The sequence below is a fragment of the Crocodylus siamensis genome, chromosome 2 (genome assembly GCF_052110815.1).
Source record: "Crocodylus siamensis isolate JL-2025a chromosome 2, ASM5211081v1, whole genome shotgun sequence".
NCBI classification, from domain to species: Eukaryota; Metazoa; Chordata; order Crocodylia; family Crocodylidae; genus Crocodylus; species Crocodylus siamensis.
The window spans coordinates 120,065,801-120,091,440 of record NC_143396.1 but is presented as its reverse complement, the minus strand read 5'-3'; the positions used below and the strand labels follow the sequence as shown (position 1 = coordinate 120,091,440).

Genomic DNA, 25,640 nt, shown 5'->3' with positions numbered 1-25,640 from the left:
TGCCTCTGGGAATAAGATTGCTAATGGCCCCCAGATTATCAAACTACTAGAGGCACTCCACCAGCCTAAAGAGGTAGCAGTCATTCATGTGCGGGCCCATGGGAAGGCTCCTGAGAAAAAGCATAAGCTTGGAAATGCAAAGGCTGATGCAGCAGCAAAGGAAGCTGCATTTATTGGGGGAGAAGCGGAAGAGGTATCCAAGCAGGCCATGTCCCATGCCATATGGCCATACGTTCAGGATTTAGTCCCACAGTATTCCCCTGAAGAAGATAAATTTGCACAGAAAGCTTGTGCAGAAAAAAACTCCCAGGGGTGGTGGATAGTACCAGGAGGGAAAGTCATGATACCCAGGCCATTACTTCGGGAGGTGCTGCAACAGCTCCATGCAAGAACTCATATGGGAGGTTTGGCCATGGGTGATCTAGTGATCCGCCAAGCAGTAGCCCCAGGGCTATATGTAGAAGCTCAGCGCATTGCTACCAAGTGCATCACATGCCAGAAAGTAAACCCTCGAAGGAAACCCCCTGTGCCAATGGGAGGTAGACCCTGGGCAGCGTACCCTGGACAGGCATGGCAGATTGATTTTGCCGCGCTCCCACGGTCCGGACATCACGGGTTTTTATTTGTCATGGTAGACCAGCTCTCTGGTTGGGTCGAGGCTTGGCCCACCAGGACTGCCACTGCAGCTACAGTAGTGAAGTATTTGTTACAAGAGATCATTCCCCGGTATTCCCTGCCTGAGTCCATCGAGTCGGATCAAGGACAACACTTTGTGGGAAAAGTGGTTCAAGAAGTCGCACAAGCTCTCAAGGTTACTTAGAAACTACACACACCATGGAGACCACAGAGTTCAGGACAAGTGGAACGCATGAATAGGACTTTAAAAACTTTGCTCACCAAAATCTGTATTGAAACACGCCTTAAGTGGCCTCAAGCATTGCCGCTAGCTCTTACTTGCATTCGAAACACTCCCCGACGGGGCCTCAAATTAACCCCATATGAAATTATGTTTGGCAAGCCGCCTCAAGTCTTACCTCCTAGGATGCAAGAGAATGTAACTTTTGAATTAGGTAATAGTGAGCTTCATACGTATGTTATTGCCTTGCAGTCTGTCTTGTTTTCTCTTCACAAGTATGCAGCCTCCTTTCAGCGTCTACCTTTAAATGTACCAGTACATGACTTCTCCCCGGGAGACTGGGTCTTGGTGCAGCGGTGGAAAAAGGAGCCTTTGACTGAGAGGTGGAGTGGCCCTTTCCAGGTACTTCTAACAACCCACACCGCTGTAAAGATTACTGGCCATGATCGTTGAATACACCATACCCGTGTGAAGCGACATCCACAAGCATTAGAGGACATCAACTCCCGAGACGAACTCACTCCGAAAGCTGAGTCGTCTTCGGAACAAGAAGCCAGCAAGTGGAGCTGTAAACCTACTGGTAATCTCCAAGTGCGCCTGAGACGGCTTAATCAAAGCTCAGAAAATTAGACAAGAAAGTAAAAGGGAAAATATGGTGGAAATCTTAATGTGCCTTGTTGTTATCTGCATAATGAAAGGAGCAGAATTAAGCAGCCTTTAACCGCTGGCTCACACCCTCGCTTTCCCAAATTGCTCCCCCAAGGACAAATTTGTATGTTGATATGATGGAAAGAATTGCAGGTACTTTTAATCTTACCAACTGCTGGGCCTGTGGGGGGCTCCAAGAGGCCAGAGAACAGTGGCCTTGAAGGGCTTTTCCTTTGGCCCCAAAATGGTTGGTCAGTGACAAGGCGGATGTTAAGAGTACTGGTCAAGAATGGGATGAAAACCACAGCTGGGATCTTTCCCAAGTGGCATTAGGAGAGTACTGTATTAGCAGTAATGGTACAGGGAGAAGTTTGGGACATAGTCAGTGTACATGGACATTGAAATGGGCCCAAATATGCACCAAGTATGCTGATCAATGGAATTCTGCTGTTAGCATCCCAATCTCCCCGCAGATGCAACAAACCAAAAAGACAAGAATAGTACCTTTCGATTCTAACCCTACCAGATGTCAGGCATATGAAAAGGCCCGAGGTGAACGATTTACCTATGTCTATAGTTGAAAATGGGTACACCCAAATAGCACGGTGGCAAAGTTTAATACATATTGGAGTGCCTTAAATGACACAAATGAAATAACCAAGTGCGAGTATAGGGATAAAGATGGCATATGGAAATGTCAGTTTAAACAAAGTAACTATTACACTGACCCTTTAGGGCAGACGGGCAACAAATACTATCCCCTTCTTTTCCACAGCCGTGACCCCCTAGCCTTGAGAGGGGAAAACAGGGCCCTGAAAGGACATTATTGGATTTGTGGAAGAAAAGCCTATACAGTACTACCACAAGGGTGGACAGGATCCTGCTATGTTGGAGTAATTGTACCATCTTTCTTTTTGTTACCATCTGAGGTCGGAAATAAGCTGGAAGTCTCTTTGTATGATGATTGGAAAAGAGCCAAGAGAAGTATTGATGTAAGTTTGACACAGAGTGGCTCCCAAAAGTGGAAGGAGAATGAGTGGCCTCCTCAGAGGATTATTAAGTATTATGGACCAGCTACATGGGCTAATAATGGAAGTTGGGGTTACCGGACACCAATTTATATGCTAAATAGAATCATCCGGTTGCAGGCCGTCTTGGAAGTAATTACTAACCAGACTGCCACTGCTCTCGAGTTGCTGGCTCGACAAAGTTCCCAGATGAGGGAAGCCATATACCAAAATCGAATGGCTCTAGACTATTTACTCGCAAAGGATGGCAGAGTCTGTAAAAAGTTCAACTTTTCTAATTGTTGCCTCCAAATAGACGACAACGAAAAAGCAGTCTTAGAGATTGCCAAAGAGATTAGGAAAATAACCCATGTACCAATACAAACGTGGGAACCCACATGGAGTAAAAACTGGTGGTTTCAATTATTTGGAGGACCCTGGTGGAAAAAAGTAGGATTTGTGCTTTTGTGTGCTCTGACTGGTTTGATTTTTATCCCTTGCCTTATTCCTTGTCTCACTAGATTGATAACCACTACAGTAGAAGGAATGCAGGTCGCAGCAGTTCCTTTGAAAGCACAGACTGTAGCAAAAGTCATGGTCCTCAAAAAATTCCTCGTAATTATCTTGATATGCCCAAATGAAGTAAAGATCAAAAAGCATCTTGAGGGGGGATATTGTTAGAAATATTATTAAAAATGCATTATCAATAGCAGATTTAGAAAAAAACACAGCTGCTAGCCCTCCTTGTCTCCTTAATGGGAGAGGGAAGGGGGGGTTGGAAATTGAAAAGAAAACTACCAAAGGCTCTTTGTACTAAGGTATCACTCCCTCTTTGTTTTGCAAAGTTACTATCTCTTTGTTACAGTAAAGCATATACTCCTCAGCTTTTCTCATGCAGATAAGAGTAATTGCCATTTTAGCCTTCAGGTTGAACCTTGAGTAACCTTAGGTCCCTTCTAAGCACGCGCAATAACCTAATACATATTAAGCCTATCCGCCCCGCATACTTAAGTAGTTAATTATAATGCACATGGGACGTATGAAGCAACATGTTTACATATATGTTTGTATGAACCAGAAATGAGTTGTAAAAGTTCCTCCTTCTGCACACGTGGTCAGGAGAGAGGGAATAAAGCCAGCTGGGTAGTTTCCCTCGGGGGCAGCAGAGTGTTTGATCTTTTGTCTCTCTCTCTGACCCTATTTGCAAATATATACCTTTTGTGCTGCTAATAGAGTGTGTCTGTGGCTGAAGGTTTTTTTTCCGCCTCCCAAGAAACGAACCGCGATTTTTACATCACTTCTTTGGACTGAGCAAACAAATATGCTCCAACAATTCTTTAATTTTAGCTATGAACAGATAAACCGACTTGGGAATAGTAAGAATCTAAGCTCTTTTCCTAACCAAACCTTCATAAAGATTAAAAAATGTTTGAGTTAAATGGTTTTTCCTCATCTCCTTCCATCAATTTGCACTTCCTGATTTTGGGGTGGGACAGAAGATAATATTACTCTTCCTGGATTTCCAACTCGGGTGAAATCACAATGTTTCTGAAATATTGTGAGGGAGACAACTGAGAGATTCCAAGCTTTGTTTTGAGCTTTCAGTTTTCTGGGTGGTGTTATTTCCCTGCTTATTTGCTGTTTCTCATGATGATTAAGGTTAATTAATCAAACGGGAGTTGGTCTACTGAGCATTAGACAATCAAATTGATCTAATGAGGTAACAAAGATGGCATAACGATCAAATTATGTGAGATAGAACCAAAGAGGCAGAGACTGAAGACTAGGCCCAGCAAATACATTGTCTAGTCTTCTCCTTCTCTGAGTATCAAATATATACGTTTATGTAGAAAAGTCAGTTAGGATACTAGTTTGAATGATCAAAACTTTTAAATATATGCCAAGTGCTTGCAAGATGGAGGGGGAATGGAAGGGAAAGGAAGAAGAAACCAATTCCCTTCACATACTACAAAAGGCTGGGAGGTAGTAGATTTTTATAAACACACTGACTAACACTGTCTGCAGATTCTAAGATCATTTCCCTACCACTTTAGAAAATCATCATCTGTTTTTGCTGCTTTGTACTCTCAAGAAAATAAGCAACCCAAAGCAGGACCTACCCAAATCTATCACTTGAGTGCTGGAATGGAGGGACAGTTGCAGAGGAAGGAAGGGCCTAATGCTTCTACATACTTTTTCAGCAAAGGGATGCAAGTCACAACACAGAATGGCAACTAGGTTAAACAAGTAAATGTTAGATAAGAACAGGCAGTATTCACTAGCACTGCTGTGAATGGCACAATCATTTTCAGCCTTTTCTGTTGGATTAAATCCTCTCACAACTGACAAGAAATTATTAATAATGACTCATCCACAAGCCCCAAAACTCCCAAACACCTAGTCTGATGGTACTACTGACAGTAATAGCACTAACAGCTCAAGGGGTGAGATCAGCTTGTGTTGTGCTAGATAGCCAGCTGAAATACCCCACGTCAAGGGAATACCCTTTGAAGGAGGTTCACTGTATTAAAACCATTCATGTCAGAAGATATTTCTGTTTGACTTCTTCCAACTTTCTATTTCTATGAAGTTTTTCAATATATATTTTTTTATTTCTACTCTGGCAGCCACTTTATAAAGCTATATTAAATATTCTTACCAATATTAGGGTGCTTCAAAAGGCGACAAATTCTGGCTTCCCTTTCCAACTTTTGGTGATCTGCAAGAAAGGAAAACATAGTTATAACTTTCAGCAGGAAAACACACTATCCTACACGTCACTGCAAGTGGAAAAAATCAAATGACACAATATGTAAAATTATGTTTAAAAACGTATCCTCTTTCTTCCATTTAGAGTCACTATTATTTTATATTCAAATCACAGGCCACTCTGAATTAAATTACAATACCACCCCCTTCCTTTGACAAACAGATCAAGGTATGATGATGTTAGAAAATCAAGCTGCCTTTTCAGTGGATGAATGGAAAGTAATCACACCACAACTTATAATTATCAAATAAACTATGATTATAGCATTAATCAGAACAAAAATAGCATGAATCTCTAGAGCTATTCTAATCTAGAAAATTAACTACCTCCTTGATACCAAATATATCAAGCCAGGGGAGGGGCACTCTGAAGTGCTTTGGGTTAGAGTACAAGGCAGTCAAGGGGAAAGGGACTTAATGGTGGGAGTCTACTACAGACCTCCCAACCAGGGAGAAGAGCTTGACCAGGAATTCTTGGGTCAGCTCACACAGGTAGTGAAGGCTAAGGATGTGGTTGTCATGGGGGACCTGAATTTCCCTGACATTTGCTGGGAAGAGCAGTCAGCCAGGTCTGAATGCTCACGTAGGTTCTTGGCCAGAGTGCAGGACCTCCATCTAACCCAGGAGGTGCACAGCCCCACCGGGGGGATGCTTTGTTGGACCTAGTGCTGGCCACGGGTGATGACCTGGTGAGGGGGCTGCGGGTGCTCGATCACCTGGGCGACAGCGATAATCGCCTGCTGGAATTCACCATCCAGCACAAGGTGGCAAAGGCATGCAGTAAGGCAGCGGCCCTAGATTTTAGGAGGGCAGACTTCAATGAGCTAAGGACGAAAGTTGGAGAAGCGCTGAAAGTTGGAGAAGCTCCCTGGGGGGGAGGGGAGCCAGGTGTCCAAGGAGAGTGGTCGCTCCTTAAGGAGACGATCCTCCAAGCCCAAAGGAAGGTAATCCCAACGAGGATCAAAGGGAGCAGGAGAGCACACAAGCCTCTGTGGCTCACCAAAAGAATCCGGGAATGTTTCCTTGCTAAAAAGGAGGCTTATATCCAGTGGAAAGAAGGGGTCATCACCAGGGAGGGCTATTCTGTAGTTGCTCGGAGATGTAGGGGGGCAGTTAGGAAGGCCAAGGCAGAGATGGAACTGGGACTAGCTTCCCAGATTAAGGACAATAAGAAGTCTTTTTTTAAATACATAGGGGGTAAAAAGAAGGTCCCGGGTAATGTGGGGCCCTTCCACGACGACATGGGTAACTTGGTCGTCACACCAGACGGCAAAGCTAACATGTTTAATGATTTCTTTGCCTCCGTCTTCCTAAGTAGGGACCAGAACAGCCAACTCCCTGCTGGGCCCCCCTCGGGCCCCAGGGGAGGCACACCTGGGCCATAGGTTAGCGAGGATTTAGTTAGGGAGCTTCTGGAGGGGTTGGACGTATTCAAGTCAGCCGGTCCCGATGATCTCCACCCTAGAGTTCTAAAGGAACTGGTCGAGGTCATTGCAAGTCCCCTGGCACAACTCTATGAGCACTTGTGGTGCTCTGGTGAGGTACCAGAGGACTGGAAGAGGGCCAACGTGGTTCCCATCTTCAAAAAAGGCAGGAAGGAGGACCCGGGAAACTATAGGCCAGTTAGTCTCACCTCGATCCTAGGCAAGCTGTTCGAGAAAATTATGCTGGCACACATCCAGGAGGGGCCAGCAGGGGACTGCATGCTTAGGGGCAACCAACATGGGTTCAGCGGTGGAAGGTCCTGTAAGACCAACCTGGTGGCCTTTTACGATCAGATCACCAGATCATTAGACGCAGGGGTAGCAGTGGACATAGTCTTCCTGGACTTCCGGAAGGCTTTTGACACTGTCTCTCACCCTGTTCTCATTAAGAAACTGGGGGGCTGTGGTGTAGACACCCACACAGTCAAATGGGTCACCAACTGGCTGGAGGGCTGCACCCAGAGGGTGGTACTGGATGGGTCCTTCTCAGCCTGGAAGGACGTGGGCAGTGGGGTTCCGCAGGGCTCGGATGTCGGGCCCGCACTGTTCAACATCTTCATCAGCGATTTGGATGAGGAGGTAAAAAGCACCCTGTTCAAATTTGCTGATGACACTAAGATGTGTGGGGACGTGGGTACATTGGAAGGATGCAACAGGCTACAATCAGACCTAGACAGGTTACAAGGGTGGGCGGACAAGAATAGGATGAGTTTCAACACAGACAAGTGCAAGGTGATGCACCTGGGAAGGCACAACCGGCACCATACCTACAGGTTGGGGAACTCCCCTCTTGTCAGCACGGAGGCAGAAAGGGATCTGGGGGTCATCACTGACTCCAAGATGAACATGGGCCGGCAGTGTGGAGAGGCAGTAAGGAAGGCCAACCGCACCTTGGCATGCATCCACAGATGCATCTCGAGCAGGTCCAAGGAGGTGATCCTCCCCCTCTATGCGGCAGTGGTCAGGCCGCAGTTGGAGTACTGCATCCAGTTCTGGGCGCCACACTTCAAGAGGGATGTCGACAGCATTGAAAGGGTCCAGAGAAGGGCCACTCGTATGATCAGGGGACAACAGGGCAGGCGTTATGAGGAGAGGCTACGGGACCTGAACCTGTTCAGCCTCCACAAGAGAAAGCTGAGGGGGGATCTTGTGGCCTGTTATAAACTAGTCAGGGGGGATCAGCAGGCATTGGGGAAGTCACTGTTCCCCCGAGCACCGCCAGGAGTGACCAGGAATAATGGTCACAAGCTGGCAGAGGGTAGGTTCAGGCTAGATATCAGGAGGCGCTACTTCACAGTCAGGGCGGCTAGGGTCTGTAACCAGCTTCCAAGAGAAGTGGTGCAGGCTCCTACCCTGGGGGTGTTTAAGAGGAGGTTAGATGAACATCTTGCTAGGGTCGTTTGACCCCAGTATTCTTTCCTGGCATGGCAGGGGGTCAGACTAGATGATCTGCTCAGGTCCCTTCCGACCCTAGAAACTATGAAACTATATAAGGACTATCACTACTCAAGTGGTAGCGTTCCAAAGAAATACCAACACTAAAACACACCATGGTGTTCTAACACCACCACTCTGTGGCAAGCAGCTCTGGTAACTAAATGACGAGCAGCCATATCCCCGCAATAACCACATGCTTTTCCACTTAACTGGAGGATGACGTATATACTTCTACCAGATGTACTTGAAGTTCATTTATTTGCTTCCCCATTTCTGTGAAATCTTATTCGCATTTGGCTTTCAGCTAAGATTTTATGCTTGGGTTTGATACTTGTCTTGTTTGCCATCTGTGCCCTTATGCAAATTCTCAATATAAGACTAATTTTCATATCTGGCTTCATAGTACCAGGAAGTGTCCTTTTCTTTTTAGTATTATTTACCTCCAATATTAAAATCTACAATACTGCTAACTTTCTTGTTTTGGTTAGCGCCGTATAATACTGTAGAATTCATTTTATATAACAGATAAAACAGGTCATTCTCATGAGGTTCAATTTTTATTTATTAATTGTACTAGAGTGATAGATACAGATATAGCTAATACATCACACGTTAGGCAATGCACAAATATATAACAATAGAAATTATACAAGAGAAAGTATTTTGCAGCATGTTATAAGGAAATATAGGCACAGCCAGATTTAACAACTATTATATGGGAACTATGTGACAGAAGTAGGAATTGTAACAGATTGCCCATGTCCCAGTCCAAAACAATGGCCATCAGATCATCTTTCATCTTGTTTGATATGCATTGACCAAAAGCCAATTAAAATCCATATTTGGTCATTGTATAATCTAAAAATTAAAACATAATCAGATCAAAGATATTGTCTATGTAGGTGCCAGAGCTGACTAGTATTTATAAGAAATCAGGGTAGAGATGCATCTTTATAGACTAACTAAATAAGGTACATATGTAAAACACAAACTTAAGTGCACAGAAGTTCACCTCATCAAATGATGTGAAAAGGTGTACAGAAAGCAGAGTACAAGAAGGAGAAAGAAATTAGAAATGAAATTAGGATACAAAGCACAAAGGAAGGGAGAAAGAGAGAGAGAAACACAACTTATTGTTTGTTTGTGGAAAAAATATCTTAGAATTAAACATAGGAAGTTTTTGAAAACTCCTGGTGTTTTTTAATTTTCTTATTAAAAAAGTCCTTTATTTTTTCAATTAATTTTTAAAAAAATGAAATGTCCTGAAGAATTCACTGTATTTGAAACCTTGTCTAACTTTCCTCTAAATATTCAGTTGGTGTAATAAAAGATATCACTCACAGAAATCCCTGTCTCTTTTCTAAAAGAAAGTCACTGAAATTGTTAAACTATGAAATAGCTTAAATGTTTACCAAGAAAAACCCCCAATAAATAAATATTTGATAATATTTTGATTAAAATGTTGTGACCATTTTTGAAAAAGTAAAAGTGAATCTCTTTTGAGTCCTGAGTAGCTAGAAATTTTTTTTTATTCCTAATTCCTGGAAAAAAATGCTTACTTTTTTTAAGCTGAAGGGGAGAGTTCATATCAGTGATTTAAAGTAAGATATATTTATTTTGTAACACAGATACTATATATTTATAATGTTTACTCCTTTTCATAACTTTTCTTTTTTTAAATTTACGGTGTACTGACATTGCCCAGGGGAGAACCAATAAATCATAGTTCAGTTGATCCTAGGTTTGCCATCGAGTGTGTTTGGGCCAGATTAAAAAACTGTTAAATACCTAACTTTGGCAAAATGTGTTAGATTTATATGTAGGGGCTCGATACAGTAGGCTTCCTCAGAGCATGCTTAAACACACACTAACAGGACTGGCCTTTACATAAAAAGCACTTGCCTAGGATATGAGACCCAGTTAGAATTTTCTGTTCAGCCTGAGCAACTTCAGATCCACATCTTTTAAAAGCCATTGCATAAAATTCATAAGCTGATCTAGGAACAGTTACTACAATCTAGGTGAGTATCCCAACCAACCGGCTACAGAGGATACACATTTAGTATATATGGATGATGATGATGATGATGATGATAAGGACTGAGGTCTTGATTAAAGTTCCATGTTCCCAGCTGATCTTTCTGTTGTCGAATTAGATCAGGCATTCTCAACCAGGTGCTCATGAGCACTGTAGTGTTCTCGTGATTTTATAAAGTGCTCTCCAACAGGTCCAAGAACAGTGCTCAAAAGTACTCGGAATCACATCAGGAATCGCAGTGAAAGGCATCATTGCTGAGGAGGATTATATTTATTTCATTTTCTTTTAATGCTCCATGAAAAAGGCTAAATCATCAGTGCTCATTCAGGAAAAAAAGTTGAGAACCCCTGGTTTAGATAGTAAGGCAAGGCATGTGGGTGAAGTGTTATGTCTGGTTACAGCAAGAATGAAAGGTCCTGATCCTTATTGAGATCTTTCTGTGACTAATATAAACTAATAATAATAATAATATTTATGCAGACACTATTTAGGAACCCTATTCTGGGAAATACTCTGCTATTCATAAAAAGTTATACAATTCAGGTGGCTGGAGAAACATATTAAATCAAATTTTGTGGCAGAATTTGTGATTTTGTACTTAGCCTCATATACAGGAAAAGTTCTAAAGAGAAAACAGGAGGTGCTACCTTCCATTTTCTTCCTTTAATTGATGTGAACTAGTTCTTCAGTCAGAATCCCTTCCCTCTATTTGTCTGTACGGTTTTTTTGGTAATGTAATGGTGTCAAGCACAGATGCTTTACAGCTGTGTAGTCACAAGATTACATGACGTATGAGCAAATGTTTGAACACAAACTGATGTCCAAAAATTAAATTATAAACCTTTTTTGGCAGCAGCAAAATCAGAAACACAGCAGAAGCAGCAACATTCTCTCAAACACTAGTTAGCATAAATGCAGCAACTCACAAGTAGCATGATGGTGCTAAAGGGAAAAATGTTGCTACTATGTTAAAGTGTAGATTTTTTTTCAAGCACCACCAGTGTTACCCTCAACATATCTACAAGATCACAGCCTCTTCCTCCAGTGCAGTCTCCAGTTTAGCACCAGCCCCAACATAGCTTGATTTCATGAGTAACTGCAGATAGTCACGGGACTATACAGATACAAATCAGGTAAATATAAAGTAAGAAGGATATTGTATGAGGAAATAATAACATGGGAAATATAATTGGTCTTAACATCCCATTGACTGATTGTATGCGACAAAAAGGTAAAACCACTCCTGCACAATCAAATACAACAGAAACAACATAGAAGTATTTATTGATTTAAACTAGTTGCAAGTTGTTTGGTGTTCTCTGTCTGGCAAGTGATAACAGCTTATGCATCCTGAGGTTATGTCCTCTTCATCCTCTCTTCTCTTTTGCCCTATGGTACCTATTTACTAAATAAATAATCAGGAAAAAAATATAGTGCACACCCTGCATATAAACCAACCATTGACAGGTTTTCTGTATAGAGTCACACCCTATGCTATTCATATTTATAACTGCTCAAACAATGTCTTCATATTATCCTTTTACACCCAGTCTCGCTCTTCAACATCATTACTACCAATTACCAGCCAGCACTCTGCAATCACACAGATGCAGAAATGTTTTCATTTAATGAAGGCAAATGCATGTGGAGTGGTAGGTATGGCTGTAGAGTAAGATAGCACCTGATGTACTAAAAATACAACGGAAATAGACTTGTGGGCTAGGGACAGAAGTTGCACATAAACCGGTTTAAGTAATCAGAAACTGGTTTAAACTTGTAACAGAAAAGCAGCTCAATGCACATAAACCAGTTTCAAAATGGTTGAAACTGGTTTAAGGTAAACCTGGTTGAGTGTAGTATCAGACTTCACTGATTTGGGTCCAACCGGTTCATGAACTTCTGTCCCAGACCTAGGGGAGACTTAAAGACTGGAACATGAACCAGGACTTTCCACATACCCATCTTGAGCTGCCAAACCAGTGAAATGTCTATATAAGCAGAAACAACAATGGTACTTAGCCAGAGGTATAACAGTGTAGCTTAGTGCCCCGGGCAGTTTTGGCTCCCAACTGTAGTGGTGTGGCCAGCCAGCAGTGAAGACAGTTGTTATTTTTCCTCCCTTGTCCCTGCACCAACCAAGCAATACCCTGGGGCTAATGCCCTGCTCCCACGGCTCACTTATGCTACTATTCTTAGCAGACAACCATGAACATTTGGTATACCTGTATCTTCATTCAGTCTTCTAAGCTGGGAGAAAACCCAGCATGTCCTTTAAACACCACCCACCAACTTCAACAATTTGACTCTCTCCAGTGGCCCAAGCCTGCCATTTATTTGAAATAGGGCCATACTGAAAGGGTTTTCTGTTACACACGACAGAGCAGTGTAGAAATACGCAAACTAACACTAAATTTAGCAGTAGTTTATATACTGGAAACTTTCTAACTATAGTAGCACAGAGTTCCTCATGGTTTAATTTATGAAGGGGAATTACCACAGCAAGGTAAATTAGAAATCATGGACCTCTGCACTACTGCAGTTAGGCTGCTTCTGGTACTTTAGCCAGATTATTTAGTGTTGTAAAGGAAGTAGAAGTGATGCTGCAACAGAGAAAGATGATTTTGAGAGAGAAAACTCAAGTGCAATTAAATCGGTCGGTGTTTCTTCGGTAGACGAGATCGCAGAAATAGCATTAGATAAGATTAAGAGCCCCAGGATGGGTGATATTTGACTGCAGCTTTACAAGTCCAGATATATAGCTATTATACAATGGTCTATGCAGCTCCTCCTCAGCATTGCAAAATTGGGACCTAACATATGAACAAACATTTTCAATGCCAGGACAAAGGCAGTTCAGTTCACTTTTTGTTATGTAATGCACCTGGCCATCATCTTATTAATGTTCAGAGTTGGTGCACAGCTAGTTTAGAGTTAAATTTAGAGTTAAGGCACAAAAACCAACAGACCTGTGAAAAAATTGGGTTGCAGGCCCATCAAGGCTGCTTACACCAGGCCATTCTGAAACTGGTCTTTTGTATCTTCTCAGGAGAGGTCTCAGAAGTTCTGCAATTACTTGTGGACAAGCAGATTAATATTTCATGCAATTTATTCATTCATTACAGGAAATATCTCTACTCATTTTCAATAGGTATAGAAGAGAATAAGTAATGCAAGCCCTAACAGGATCTAGCTTTTAAAGAGAGATCCTGAATCATACTGAAGAATGGAGTGGAAGGTGGATACAAGATGGTCAACAGAAATTAGGAACAGAGTTCAAATCAAAACAAAAATTACCAGCAGATACCTTCATTACAGGGCAATACAAAAGAGGTCCAGAACACTTAGTCAGAAACCCTTAAAGCTAATTGAAGGCTAATTTCTGAACAGATGCATGTGAATTTAGCTGTATATATTCCTTCAGAAATAATGGGAGCTACACAGCTTCAGCTCTTCATACCTGTTAAAACACATTGCCCAAGATATTAAATTTAAAAGTTGTGGGAATGTGTATGTGCATGTATGCCTATATAAAAATCAATCCTATGTGCAACATTTCCCGTAACATAAGAAGCAGCTTACTGCTAAAAAGTTACTTATATAGTGGCTAACATTAACTTTGCAAGTTACAGAAGCCTTATGTTATCACTGATCAGGTATACTGTTATATCTACAACTGCACAAATAATCAGAAAGGGATAACATGAATGAAAAAACAGAACTATGGTCAGTTCTTTAGCACTGACATAAATGGAATGATTTGGACAAAACCTATGAGGATAAACATAAAGCTTCTTAACAGCTTTTATTTCAGTAATTTATAAAAAGTTTTTTAAAAACTCAGATTACTGAACCTGATAGGATCCTACACATAGGGCTAGTGCCATACTACCACGTTAGAATGTTAAGCATAATTTACATTGCCCATATGGGTTGCACAAAATGCCCTTTTCTATCCAGACACAAACAGTACCATCAGTGATAAGGGATATGGGTTTTCTGTTTCCTCTGAAAAAACATGGTTTTTCTCATTTAAAGGAGAAAAACGCAGATTTTCCTCTTTTAAGGAGAAAATTGAGGGGCCCTTTGGGGGTGGTGGGGAGCTGTATGGCCAGGTTAGCAGCACTGGGCCAGTGCCCATGCTCACAGGGATGCAATGACAAGGAGAAGTTTCGAGGGGCGGGGGGGCTATGGCTAAGCTGCCTGGCACAGCGCAGGAACCACAACCTGGGGCAGGGGGTGTCACATGCCTCCCCTTATCCTCCTTTCAGCCCACGCTGGGGCCTGACTCACTCTGCCACCACCCACACAACTCAGGAGACACTGGAATCGCCATGCTCCGACCAGGGCAGAATGGGGTCAGCTGGGGACCCCATACAGCAGGGCTGGGGGGGGCAGTGGGTTGTGAGTGAGGGGCACTGGCAGGGCCAGGCATCTGTGGGTCAGAAGCAAGGGGCACCTACAAGGCCAGGCGGCTATGGGTTGGGAGTGAGGGGCATCAGCAGGGCCAGGGGCCACAGGTCAGGAGTAAGGGGCACCAGCATGGCTGGGGGGCGCAATGGGTTGGGAGTGAGGGGCACCGACAGGGCTCAGGGGAGGGGGCTGTAGTTTAGGAATGAGGAGCAGGAGCAGGAGCAGGGGCGGGGCACTAGCATATCAGGGTTGTTCAGCACCACAAAGCTGTGGTGGGGAACAGCCACAACTGGACCCACGTCCTGGTGAGCACAGGGGACAGGAGGATCTCTAATTTTCCATGATAAAAACCCCCCAAATCAAAACATATACATATTTAGAATTAATTTTATTATAATGATAGAGACATTGTTAGGCTTTCAAATTGCTTTAAAATGTAAATGTATCAATAAAACAGTGTATTAAAAAGGATACATACATACATATATATATATATGTGTACACACACACACACACACATATATATATTTATAGTGGTATTTTATTTTAATCATGGAAAAATGCGGGTTTTGGGTTTTTGAATCTAAGAATTTGGGAATTTTCTCTTAAAACAGAGAATTTTGAATTTTTAAACAGAGAAAAATCAGGATCCCTAGTGATAAGGCACCAAGCTCTAAATATGAAAAACAGATTTCCAGAGGACCACTCATGCCACAGGGGACCCAAAGCTGTCAAAGATCCATTTGGATTGAACTAGACACCCACGGATTTGAAAATTGAGCTGTCACCTGACACATCAAATAGAAATATTAAAGTGAACATTTGTAAATTACACTTTGCTTTCAAGGGGATTCTGGGCAAGTTAACAGGAGATAATCCGCTTGTCTTCATGAATAGTTTATTTGGACAATTCTCTCTGATCAGTCTATTAAAGCACATTTTGTAAAGGTCTTACTACTCACAATTAAATGTGTTAGCAGAAAGGTCAGTGCAATTGTAAAGAACTTAATTGTAAAGGTCCTGCTGAGTTCATGCTTAGTACTGTTCTAATCTTGCAGCACACCTCATACAATGCTTTATTACGAGATAAACATAAAACCTCTGAATAGCTTTTGCTGCAGTGTGGTTTTTTTTAAAGTTTAAACTCAGATTACTGAATTTGATGGGATTCTACACACGGGGATGCCATAATACTATGTTAGAACGTCAGGTATAATTTATATTGCTCATATGGGTAGCATGGAATACAGAGATATGTAGATACAGGGGAAAAATCCTAGTGTCGACACCTAATAAGTTTCTGGCACTAAAGATAAGTAAATCTGCAGTCATTACAGAAGAGCCATCTATTTAAAAAACCTCAGTAGAAGAAACGGTACGGTAAGAATGCTGAACCCTTATTACAAAGGCAGCAAGATGTTAGATATCAAACAGGAACTGCCTGGCAATTTCCCAAGGTAACAGCTATACCATAAAACAGGAATATAAGACCTGGGTTCCCATAAACTGATTCCTTGCAGACAAAATCTTTAGAGAAAGTCTGAATGATAATTCTATACCGTGAACCAAGTGATAATATAATCAGAAGACCTGAGATTGTCAGGGTAAGAATGGAAACAGACATCCTGTTCAGTAATGATAATAATTAAGGAATCATCAAGGAACCCTGAACAATGGTGCATGGGTGCCAGCAGCAGAGAGAAGAAATCCTAAACAATCAGAAGAAAAGCTATTTAAATGTGAGCATACTAACAAAGAACAAATTTGGAACCAAATGTAAAAGCAACTGAATGAAGATGAGCTTAAAAGTTGTGAGCATACCAAACCTCAGCAATTAACAGCAGGGCCTCAGAACCTGGCGGCAACCAAGTATAAGCTTAGGTGCCCATTTATTGGTATAACATAAAAACATTAAAAGAAAGGGGGAAGAAAAAGTGATGCTGTAGCAAAGGTTTTTTTGGTCAATAAAGATAAAAAATGTATTACTACAAGATTTCAGGGCCTTTATACACCAACACTTACGAAAAAACATTGCAGATGTAATTGAGCATATACTAAACTATGCAGGAAAATAGTTCTGTTCATCAACACATTATTTTAAATAATTACACCAGAATATTAATCTTAATGGTATAGAACAGAGGTTCCCAAACATTTTCTTACTGCATACTTCCTTCCTGATTTACTAGCTGCGTACCCATACCAGCATATTTTAATGCTTTAAATGCCAAATATTATAATAAAAAAAATTAAATCCGCCATTACACAATTTCTCCCATGTACCCCCCCCAGAGATAACCTGCGTAACACCAGGGGTACGAATAACAAAGTCTGGGAACTCCTGGTACAGAATATAGTCAAGCAGATTCATATTTGATCTCTGAGAGAACTCTTCATTTCCTCTTATATGTATATTTTCCTTTTAAGAGATGTTATGAGAGAATGTTTTGCCTCTTCTAGCAGTGTTGATTATGCATTTTAAAAGTATTTAAATATCCCTAATTAAGTAATAAAAGCCATATTATTCATACCTCTATAAATGTAAATTCTCATTTCACAAACACACACAATAATGGTACTTCCAAAGTCATTTTTTAAAATACCCAAGAAAAATAAGAGTTTAGTAACATTTCCAAGCCTGCTTTCTTTACAGTTATTTTTTGTTTTAAATAAATAATAAAAATGTGGATTTTAAGTGCAATCATCAAAATCCATAAACAAGACAACCACTTAACTGATTAACAATATGGGCAAACAGATTTAAATACTGCTTTCCTTTTGTCAAACACCATTATATTGGTTTGGAAAATGCCAAGATTAAAACACTATGCATTTATCCTCAAATAAAAGCTTGTGTCATAATATATGCTAAAGTTATACTTCACAATACTAAAATACTGGGCAAATTTAGGAATAAATAATTTAGCAACTGAAACTAAACAACTCCATTTAGGAAAGTACCCCATTAAAGTTCTAAAACCATGTCAGATACCATTCAGAAAATGCACAGATTAAAATGTATTAAAAACACTCAGGATCCTTCCCCATTATTATTACTACTTAAAGTTAATAAAATAAATAAATTAAAAATAAATAAGTTAACTTAGGACCATTTATTTTGTTTTCTTTCCTTTTTTCCCAGCTAGGACAATGGAAATAAGTTACTCAATTTCAAATTCCCAGGAGCAGGGCTGGGGTGGGGTGAGGGCAGTGGCACCCCTCTGTGGAGTTGGGAAACTCACTGGGCTGGTGGGTGGTAGTGGCTACTGCAGTGTGTGAGCTTCCCTGTCCCGCATGGGCTGTTGCCTAGCTGGGAAGTGCGTGGGGCTTGGGGTTCAATGCACAGCTGTAGGGCCCCAGCGGGGAGCGGGATGGGGCTGAGAGAGGCTCATCCAGGGGGCGGGTCTGGCTCCTTGCCACTGCATGCAGCCCCAGGGGGCAGGAGGGACTTGCACCCCACTGATCTGTTGGAGGGGTGGGAGTGGAGGCAGGCTGGGCCACGGGTCCAGGCTCCTCTGGGGACTCCACAGCCCGGCGGGTGCGACCTGGCGGTGCAGGGAACAGCAGAGCTGTGCAGAGAAAAAAAAATGGTCTCCTTTTAATAGAATCAGCCAGTTGATAGAATCAAATCACCATTTCTCAAAGTGATTCCAATAAGAGGAATCTACTGTACTTCTAATTACCCTCAGACAAAACTTAAGTATCTTGGGGCAGATCTTAGCTGGTGTAAACTAACAACTCCACTGTTCCCCTTTAAAAGATCCAAGGCCAAGACAAAATGAAGCATTCATAGGATGATGTACTCAAAGCCCGAACCTGTAAGATACTGAAAATCTTTTTCCAGTGCTTATATTCTCCAGTGCACCCTTATTCTCTCTGTGCAGCCCCTGCTGGAACTTATATTTGTATTTTTTTATTTTGAATACAAGCAGAGTGTGTAAATCTTTTTACACAGCCTCTTTTATAGCTGAATGACATTTTAAGATTAATGTGAAGTATTTTTTTCTAACATATGAATATAATGATTATTTTTATTCAAATTTTATTGGTAATTTTAACATAGAATAAAACTCAAATACATTTGGTGAATGTATTTTTCCAAATGTAAGACACTATGTAATGCACTACATAGCCTGAAATCAAAATGCTATGCATACTCCACCATGTCCAAACGGGTACTGAAAAGTTAAATAACTCAGCTAAAACCTTCGACTTGAAGTGGCTAACGGTATCTAGTATAGAACACAATTATATACGTGTCCATAAAAGCAGGGAGAGTTGGCCAAATTGGAAAAACAGAATAAAGACTACTGCAGTTTCATAATATGGAATACGTAACCAGAGGGTGAAACTCAAACTCTATTAACTGAACCTAACAATATTAAGTAGAGGTTTACAAATATATGAAACTTAAGGTTATATATGAAAGTCCTACAAGGTGGTGTTATGTTATTTAGAGCCTAATACAGCCTATGATGGATTTTCTTTTTAAAAATTACAAGCTGTACATGTACACTCAGTGAAACAGATTAATAGATAAAATAATCATAGGAACTGTAACCGGGGTAGTAGAACAAAACCAATGACAAATTTCAAGTATTTAATTCTCCTAACCTGCTGAGCTTCACTTTGCTGACTGTGCTTCTTTACTTAGCTCTTTCCTGAAAAAGGCATCTTTTCCTCATGATTCAATACCATTCCTTAGACACAATCATATTTATTGCAAAAAACCCACTATTTTATGAAGCTTGCCAATTAAGGTATCCAGTGGAAAAGAGAGGCGTGCAAGTAGTCAACACTATTGATTATTGCATATATGATATACTAAGAACAAATGACTACTTACTTTCCTTTGTGCCTCAAAACTTTCACTAAGTCTAAGGCAGGCTTTTATGTATTTGCCACTCAGGACTGGGTAATAATAGAAATAAATTATGCACGAGAATGTCTTCTAATAGATGCACCTTTATATAATGTGAGTATGCAGGTCTCATGCATGCATGTATGCATACATATTTTGCTTTTTTTTTTAATGGACTACGTTATTTTAAAACTACTAAGTGTCAGAGCTGAATATTTATTAGGGACTATATATAATGACCTACATTTGTATTTTGTATTTTCTTAATTATAATCCCTTCATTTGAATATTAATCCTGGTCCTTGGGGCTAGGGACAGACATTCGAAAAGCCTGAGCCTGAATTGATTCAATCTCTGTAGGTTAGTCTAACCTGGCTAGGCTAAGTCAGTTTGTAACTGTACAGACATCTCCTCTGGACTTAAAAAATTCAGGCTCATGCCTGCAGTGGCTCAGACTAGAAGCTTGGGGTGCTAGAGCAGCCCTTCCTTCCCTTCCACAGTACTGAGGCCCCAGCACGATGCTTTGATTAGGGACCATCCCCCCACCCCGCCATTCTGACCAGCCTGGCAGGGAACTGATAACAGTGTTTATCACCCCATTAAGAAAACAACAGAGGGACATTAAAAGCTACCTGCTGATTCTGCCTTTGTCTCGTCTGCCACAGCGCAGACCATAGCCAATATGTGGTCTGTTAGCTAGTGAGGTGCATCTGTGAAAGGCAGAGGGGATGGCAGAATCCTTGCTTACAGGGGAGTGGGGAGGAGCAGGGGGAAGCCAGGCAGATGCCTGCAGCCTGTGCTGGAGCTCCAACCAGGGAGCAGAGGGGAGGGGCTAGCTCTGCTGTGGACCAGAGAGCCCTGCCCAGCCCACAGAGCATGCCGGGAATCTGGGGGAGTATAATGTAACTTAAACCAGCAAGGGATCTGGGACAGACATTGCATAAACTGGTTGGAGTCAAATCAGTTAAGTCTGATACAACATTCAACCAGGTTTATCTCAAACTGGTTTCAGCCATTTTCAAACTGGTTTATGTGCACTGAACATCTGTTCTGTTACAAGTTTAAACCAGTGTCTGATTACTTAAACTGGTTTATGTGTAATTTATGTCCCTAGCCCTGGAAACGGAAACGTGGTGGGACGAAACGCATGATTGGGTGGTGAATGTCAAGGGCTATAGGCTGTACAGGAGGGACAATATAGGAAAGAGAGGTGGGGGCGTGGCGCTCTATATTAAGGAGGAATACACATCCTCGACAATTAGCAAGGAGTCAGGGGAGGGGCACTCTGAAGTGCTTTGGGTTAGAGTACAAGGCAGTCAAGGGGAAAGAAACTTAAAGGTGGGAGTCTACTACAGACCTCCCAACCAGGGAGAAGAGCTTGACCAGGAATTCTTGGGTCAGCTCACATAGGTAGTGAAGGCTAAGGATGTGGTAGTCATGGGGGACCTGAACCTCCTGGACATCTGCTGGGAAGAACAGTCAGCCAGGTCTGAACACTCACGTAGGTTCTTGGCCAGAGTGCAGAACCTCCATCTAACCCAGGAGGTGCACAGCTCCACCAGGGGAGATGCCTTGTGGGACCTAGTGCTGGCCACGGGTGATGACCTGGTGAGGGGGCTGCGGGTGCTCGACCACCTGGGCGACAGCAATCATCACCTGTTGGAATTCACCATCCAGCGCAAGGTGGCAAAGGCATGCAGTAAGGCAGCGGCCCTAGATTTTAGGAGGGCAGACTTCAATGAGCTAAGGACGATAGTTGGAGAAGCGCTGAGGTCCCGGAGGGGAGGGGAGCCAGGTGTCCAAGGAGAGTGGTCGCTCCTTAAGGAAACGATCCTCCAAGCCCAAAGGAAGGTAATCCCAACGAGGATCAAAGGGAGCAGGAGAGTACACAAGCCTCTGTGGCTCACCAAAAGCATCTGGAAATGTCTCCTTGCTAAAAAGGAGGCTTACAACCAATGGAAACAAGGGGTCATCACCAGGGAGGACCATTCTGTAGTTGCTTGGGGATGTAGGGGGGTAGTTAGGAAGGCCAAGGCAGAGATGGAACTAGGACTAGCTTCCCAGATTAAGGACAATAAGAAGTCTTTTTTTAAATACATAGGGGGTAAAAAGAAGGTCCCGGGTAATGTGGGGCCCTTGCAGGACGCGATGGGAAACTTGGTCGTCACACCAGATGGCAAAGCTAACATGTTTAATGATTTCTTTGCCTCCGTCTTTCTAAGTAGGGACCAGGACAGCCACCTCCCTGCTGGGCCCCCCTCAGGCCCCGTGGGAGGCACACCTGGGCCAAGGGATAGCGAGGATTTAGTTATGGAGCTTCTGGAGGGGTTGGACGTATTCAAGTCAGCCGGTCCCGATGATCTCCACCCTAGAGTTCTAAAGGAACTGGCCGGGGTCATTGCAAGTCCCCTAGCACAACTTTACGAGCACTCGTGGTGCTCTGGTGAGGTACCGGAGGACTGGAAGAGGGCCAACGTGATTCCCATCTTCAAAAAGGCAGGAAGGAGGACCCGGGAAACTATAGGCCGGTTAGTCTTACCTCGATCCTAGGCAAGCTGTTCGAGAAAATTATGCTGGCACACATCAGGAGGGGCCAGCAGGGGACTGCATGCTTAGGGGCAACCAACATGGGTTCAGCAGTGGAAGGTCCTATCAGACCAACCTGGTGGTCTTCTGCGATCAGATCACCAGATCATTAGACGCAGGGGTAGCAGTGGACATAGTCTTCCTGGACTTCCGGAAGGCTTTTGACACTGTCTCTCACCCTGTTCTCATTAAGAAACTGGGGGGCTGTGGTGTAGGCACCCACACAGTCAAATGGGTCGCCAACTGGCTGGAGGGCCGCACCCAGAGGGTGGTAGTGGATGGGTCCTTCCACCTGGAAGGACGTGGGCAGCGGGGTTCCGCAGGGCTCGGTCCTTGGGCCCGCACTGTTCAACATCTTCATTAGTGATTTGGACGAGGGGGTAAAAAGCACCCTGTTCAAATTTGCTGATGACACTAAGATGTGGGGGGGCGTGGGCACACTGGAAGGATGCAACAGGCTACAATCAGACCTAGACAGGTTACAAGGGTGGGCGGACGAGAATAGGACGAGTTTCAACTCAGACAAGTGCAAGGTGATGCACCTGGGGAGGAACAACCAGCACCATACCTACAGGTTAGGGAACTCCCCACTTGTCAGCATGGAGGCGGAAAAGGATCTGGGGGTCTTCATTGACTCCAAGGTGAACATGGGCCGGCAGTGTGGGGAGGCAGTTAGGAAGGCCAACCGCACCTTGTCATGCATCCGCAGATGCATCTCGAGCAGGTCCAAAGAGGTGATCCTCCCCCTCTATGCGGCACTTGTCAGGCTGCAGCTGGAGTACTGCGTCCAGTTCTGGGCGCCACACTTCAAGAGGGATGTCGACAGCATCGAAAGGGTCCAGAGGAGGGCCACTTGTAAGATCAGGGGACAACAGGGCAGGCCCTATGAGGAGAGGCTACGGGACCTGAACCTGTTCAGCCTCCAAAAGAGAAGCCTGAGGAGGGATCTTGTGGCCTGTTATAAACTAGTCAGGGGGGATCAGCAGGCATTGGGGAAGTCACTGTTCCCCCGAGCACCGCCAGGAGTGACCAGGAATAACGGTCACAAGCTGGCAGAGGGTAGGTTTAGGTTAGACATCAGGAGGCGCTATTTCACAGTCAGGACGGCTAGGGCCTGGAACCAACTTCCAAGGGATGTGGTGCAGGCTCCTACCCTGGGGGTTTTTAAGAGGAGGTTAGATGAACACCTTGCTGGGGTCGTTTGACCCCAGTACTCTTTCCTGCCATGGCAGGGGGTCGGACTAGATGATCTGCTCAGGTCCCTTCTGACCCTAGACACTATGAAACTATGGATGAATCCAAGTAAACAGCATCTGAGTTCAGTATTCTATTATATGTATACTGGTATATACAAAGGTCCAATGACACAATAGGTTTGTTTTTTCCCCCTGTTTTTGATTGTAGTATAAAACATTAAACCCATCATATGAGCCAAATCTTTATATAAAATATACACAAGAATGAAATTCAATTGAAGTCCATAGTTCTGCAAATAAAAAAAAAAGATAATCCTTATCATTTTGACATCATGCAGATCAGTAAATAGAAGTATGAATACATTCTAACACGGAGGAGGGGAAAAGAAGTTGGGAAGAAGAGGAAAACCAGATTTTAATTCCAAGCTTATAGTAAAAGTTCTAACATGTCAAAAAGATTTGTATACTTATTTTCCTCTTTCCTATTTTTACCTGTGTTTGTATGGATTAGCAAAGCCTGACTCCCATCTTCATATTTTTTCATTTGAGAAACATAAAAATAGACAGATAAAGAGGTAAAAATGAACACCAAAAATAACATGAGAAAAGGAGAGAATCAAATCTCAACATGCAGAAAAATGTGATTTCTTATCACAATTTAATATAAAAATTTTCATGCTTAAAAATTAAACTCAAACTACAAATAAAGAGCTGAAGAGCCAGACTAAATCCAAAGCTCTTTTATAAATTCTAAATTATTGTATTGCAGTAAATCTCCATTTCTCTCCATCTGTAAACTAGCTACTGGCATATATCACAGTAAAAAGTCACCATAATTGGTAAAAGAGCATAGTTTGTGAAAGGCTGACAGACCAATTAGGAGGAAAGCATCAATGGGAACAAGGTTTTATAAATGGAAAAAAAAATCTTTAAAACTTTTATTTCCTGCAGGCAGCTGTAAATAACTTTAATGTAACATGTAGCTATGAAAAACAAGACACGGAAGCATGAGCTATGTTCAGATTCTGTAATAAATGGTGCAATTCAATGAAACCACCATAAAAAACATACATTAGGATAAATAAAATTTGGGAAAATAACTGTATGACAGAAACCCTTGTGGATTATGAGAAACTGAAGGCTGTGCTATAGATTTTTTTCAATCTTTTTAATAATCCATTGCCTTGGATCATGCCTTATGATTTCTGTCTTGGAAATTTAAAAAAAAAATCTCTATACAGAGGTGGTGATAGGCCAATAAACACAGAAATTTATTAGATATTTTAGACATATAAGACTTACAACTTTAATATATCTGTGCCTTGGATTAGACCATAGCACTTTTTTTAGAGGGAAGAATTGTTAGCAGAGGTGTCCCACCCTACATTTCCTTATAAAATGGTATCCTGCAATCCCAAACTGCTTCTTAATTATGCATACAAATGTTAAGATTTCCAGTATGGTAATAACTCTTGTGTAATTTAAGAATGTTTGACTAGTTTATTAAATCACTATGCAGAACACCATCATGGTCTGCAGATATGTTTTGAGAACCTGGGGGATCATGATCAACCACAAAATGAACGTAAGCTAACAATACGATCCTATAGCCAGCAGAGCAAATAATAAACTGGCATGCATCGACCAATGCATCTCAAGCAAAACTAAGGATGTCATCCTCCCGCTCTACTCGGCATTGGTGAGGCTGCAGCTGGAGTACTGAGTTCAGTTCTGGGCACTGCATTTCAAGAAGGATGTGGAGAAAAGTCAAAAGGAGGGCCACATGTATGATTAGAGGTTTGGAGGACAGGCCATCTGAGAAGAGGCTGAAAGATATGGGACTGTTCAGCCTGAAAGAAGATTTAGGGGGGGACTTGATGGCAGCCTATATGTATGTAAGAGGCAAACATCAAGGGCTGGAAGAACATCTGTTCACCAAGGCACTCCAGGGGAAGACAAGGAATAATGGACATAAACTGCTAGAGGACTACTTCAGATTGGAGGATAAGGAAAAACATCTTTATGGTTTACATGTCCAGAGTCTGGAACAAACTCCTGCAGAGGTGGTATAGTCACTTACCTTGGAGACCTTCAAAAAGACCACTGGATGCACACCAGTGCACCAGTCTTTTCTTTCGTGCCTAAAAGCAGGGGGGCTGGACCTGATGATCTCATAAGGTCCCTTCCAGCCCCTAACTACTATGAAACATAAAACCTGTATTCTCACCATTTTTAAAACCTTCTAGACCTTGAACATTTTCTTCCCTTGTCCATCCCAGAACACATCTATCACCCCCACAGAAATAAACTGTCCAGAACTGCAGCAGGTGTAGCTTTACCTTGTCATT

General features: G+C 42.4%; 1 protein-coding gene across 15 annotated transcripts in view; it reads right to left on the bottom strand.

Moving 5' to 3' along the window:
- The window catches only part of CAMK2D (calcium/calmodulin dependent protein kinase II delta), a 275,611-nt gene that overhangs the window by 164,009 nt on the left and 85,962 nt on the right, over nucleotides 1-25,640 (bottom strand). For all 15 annotated transcript variants that reach the window (XM_090036672.1, XM_090036671.1, XM_090036660.1 and 12 more), the window contains exon 3: nucleotides 5,171-5,230. In XM_090036672.1, coding sequence (XP_089892798.1) covers nucleotides 5,171-5,230 — 60 coding nt within the window. The remainder of the gene's footprint in view (nucleotides 1-5,170; nucleotides 5,231-25,640) is intronic.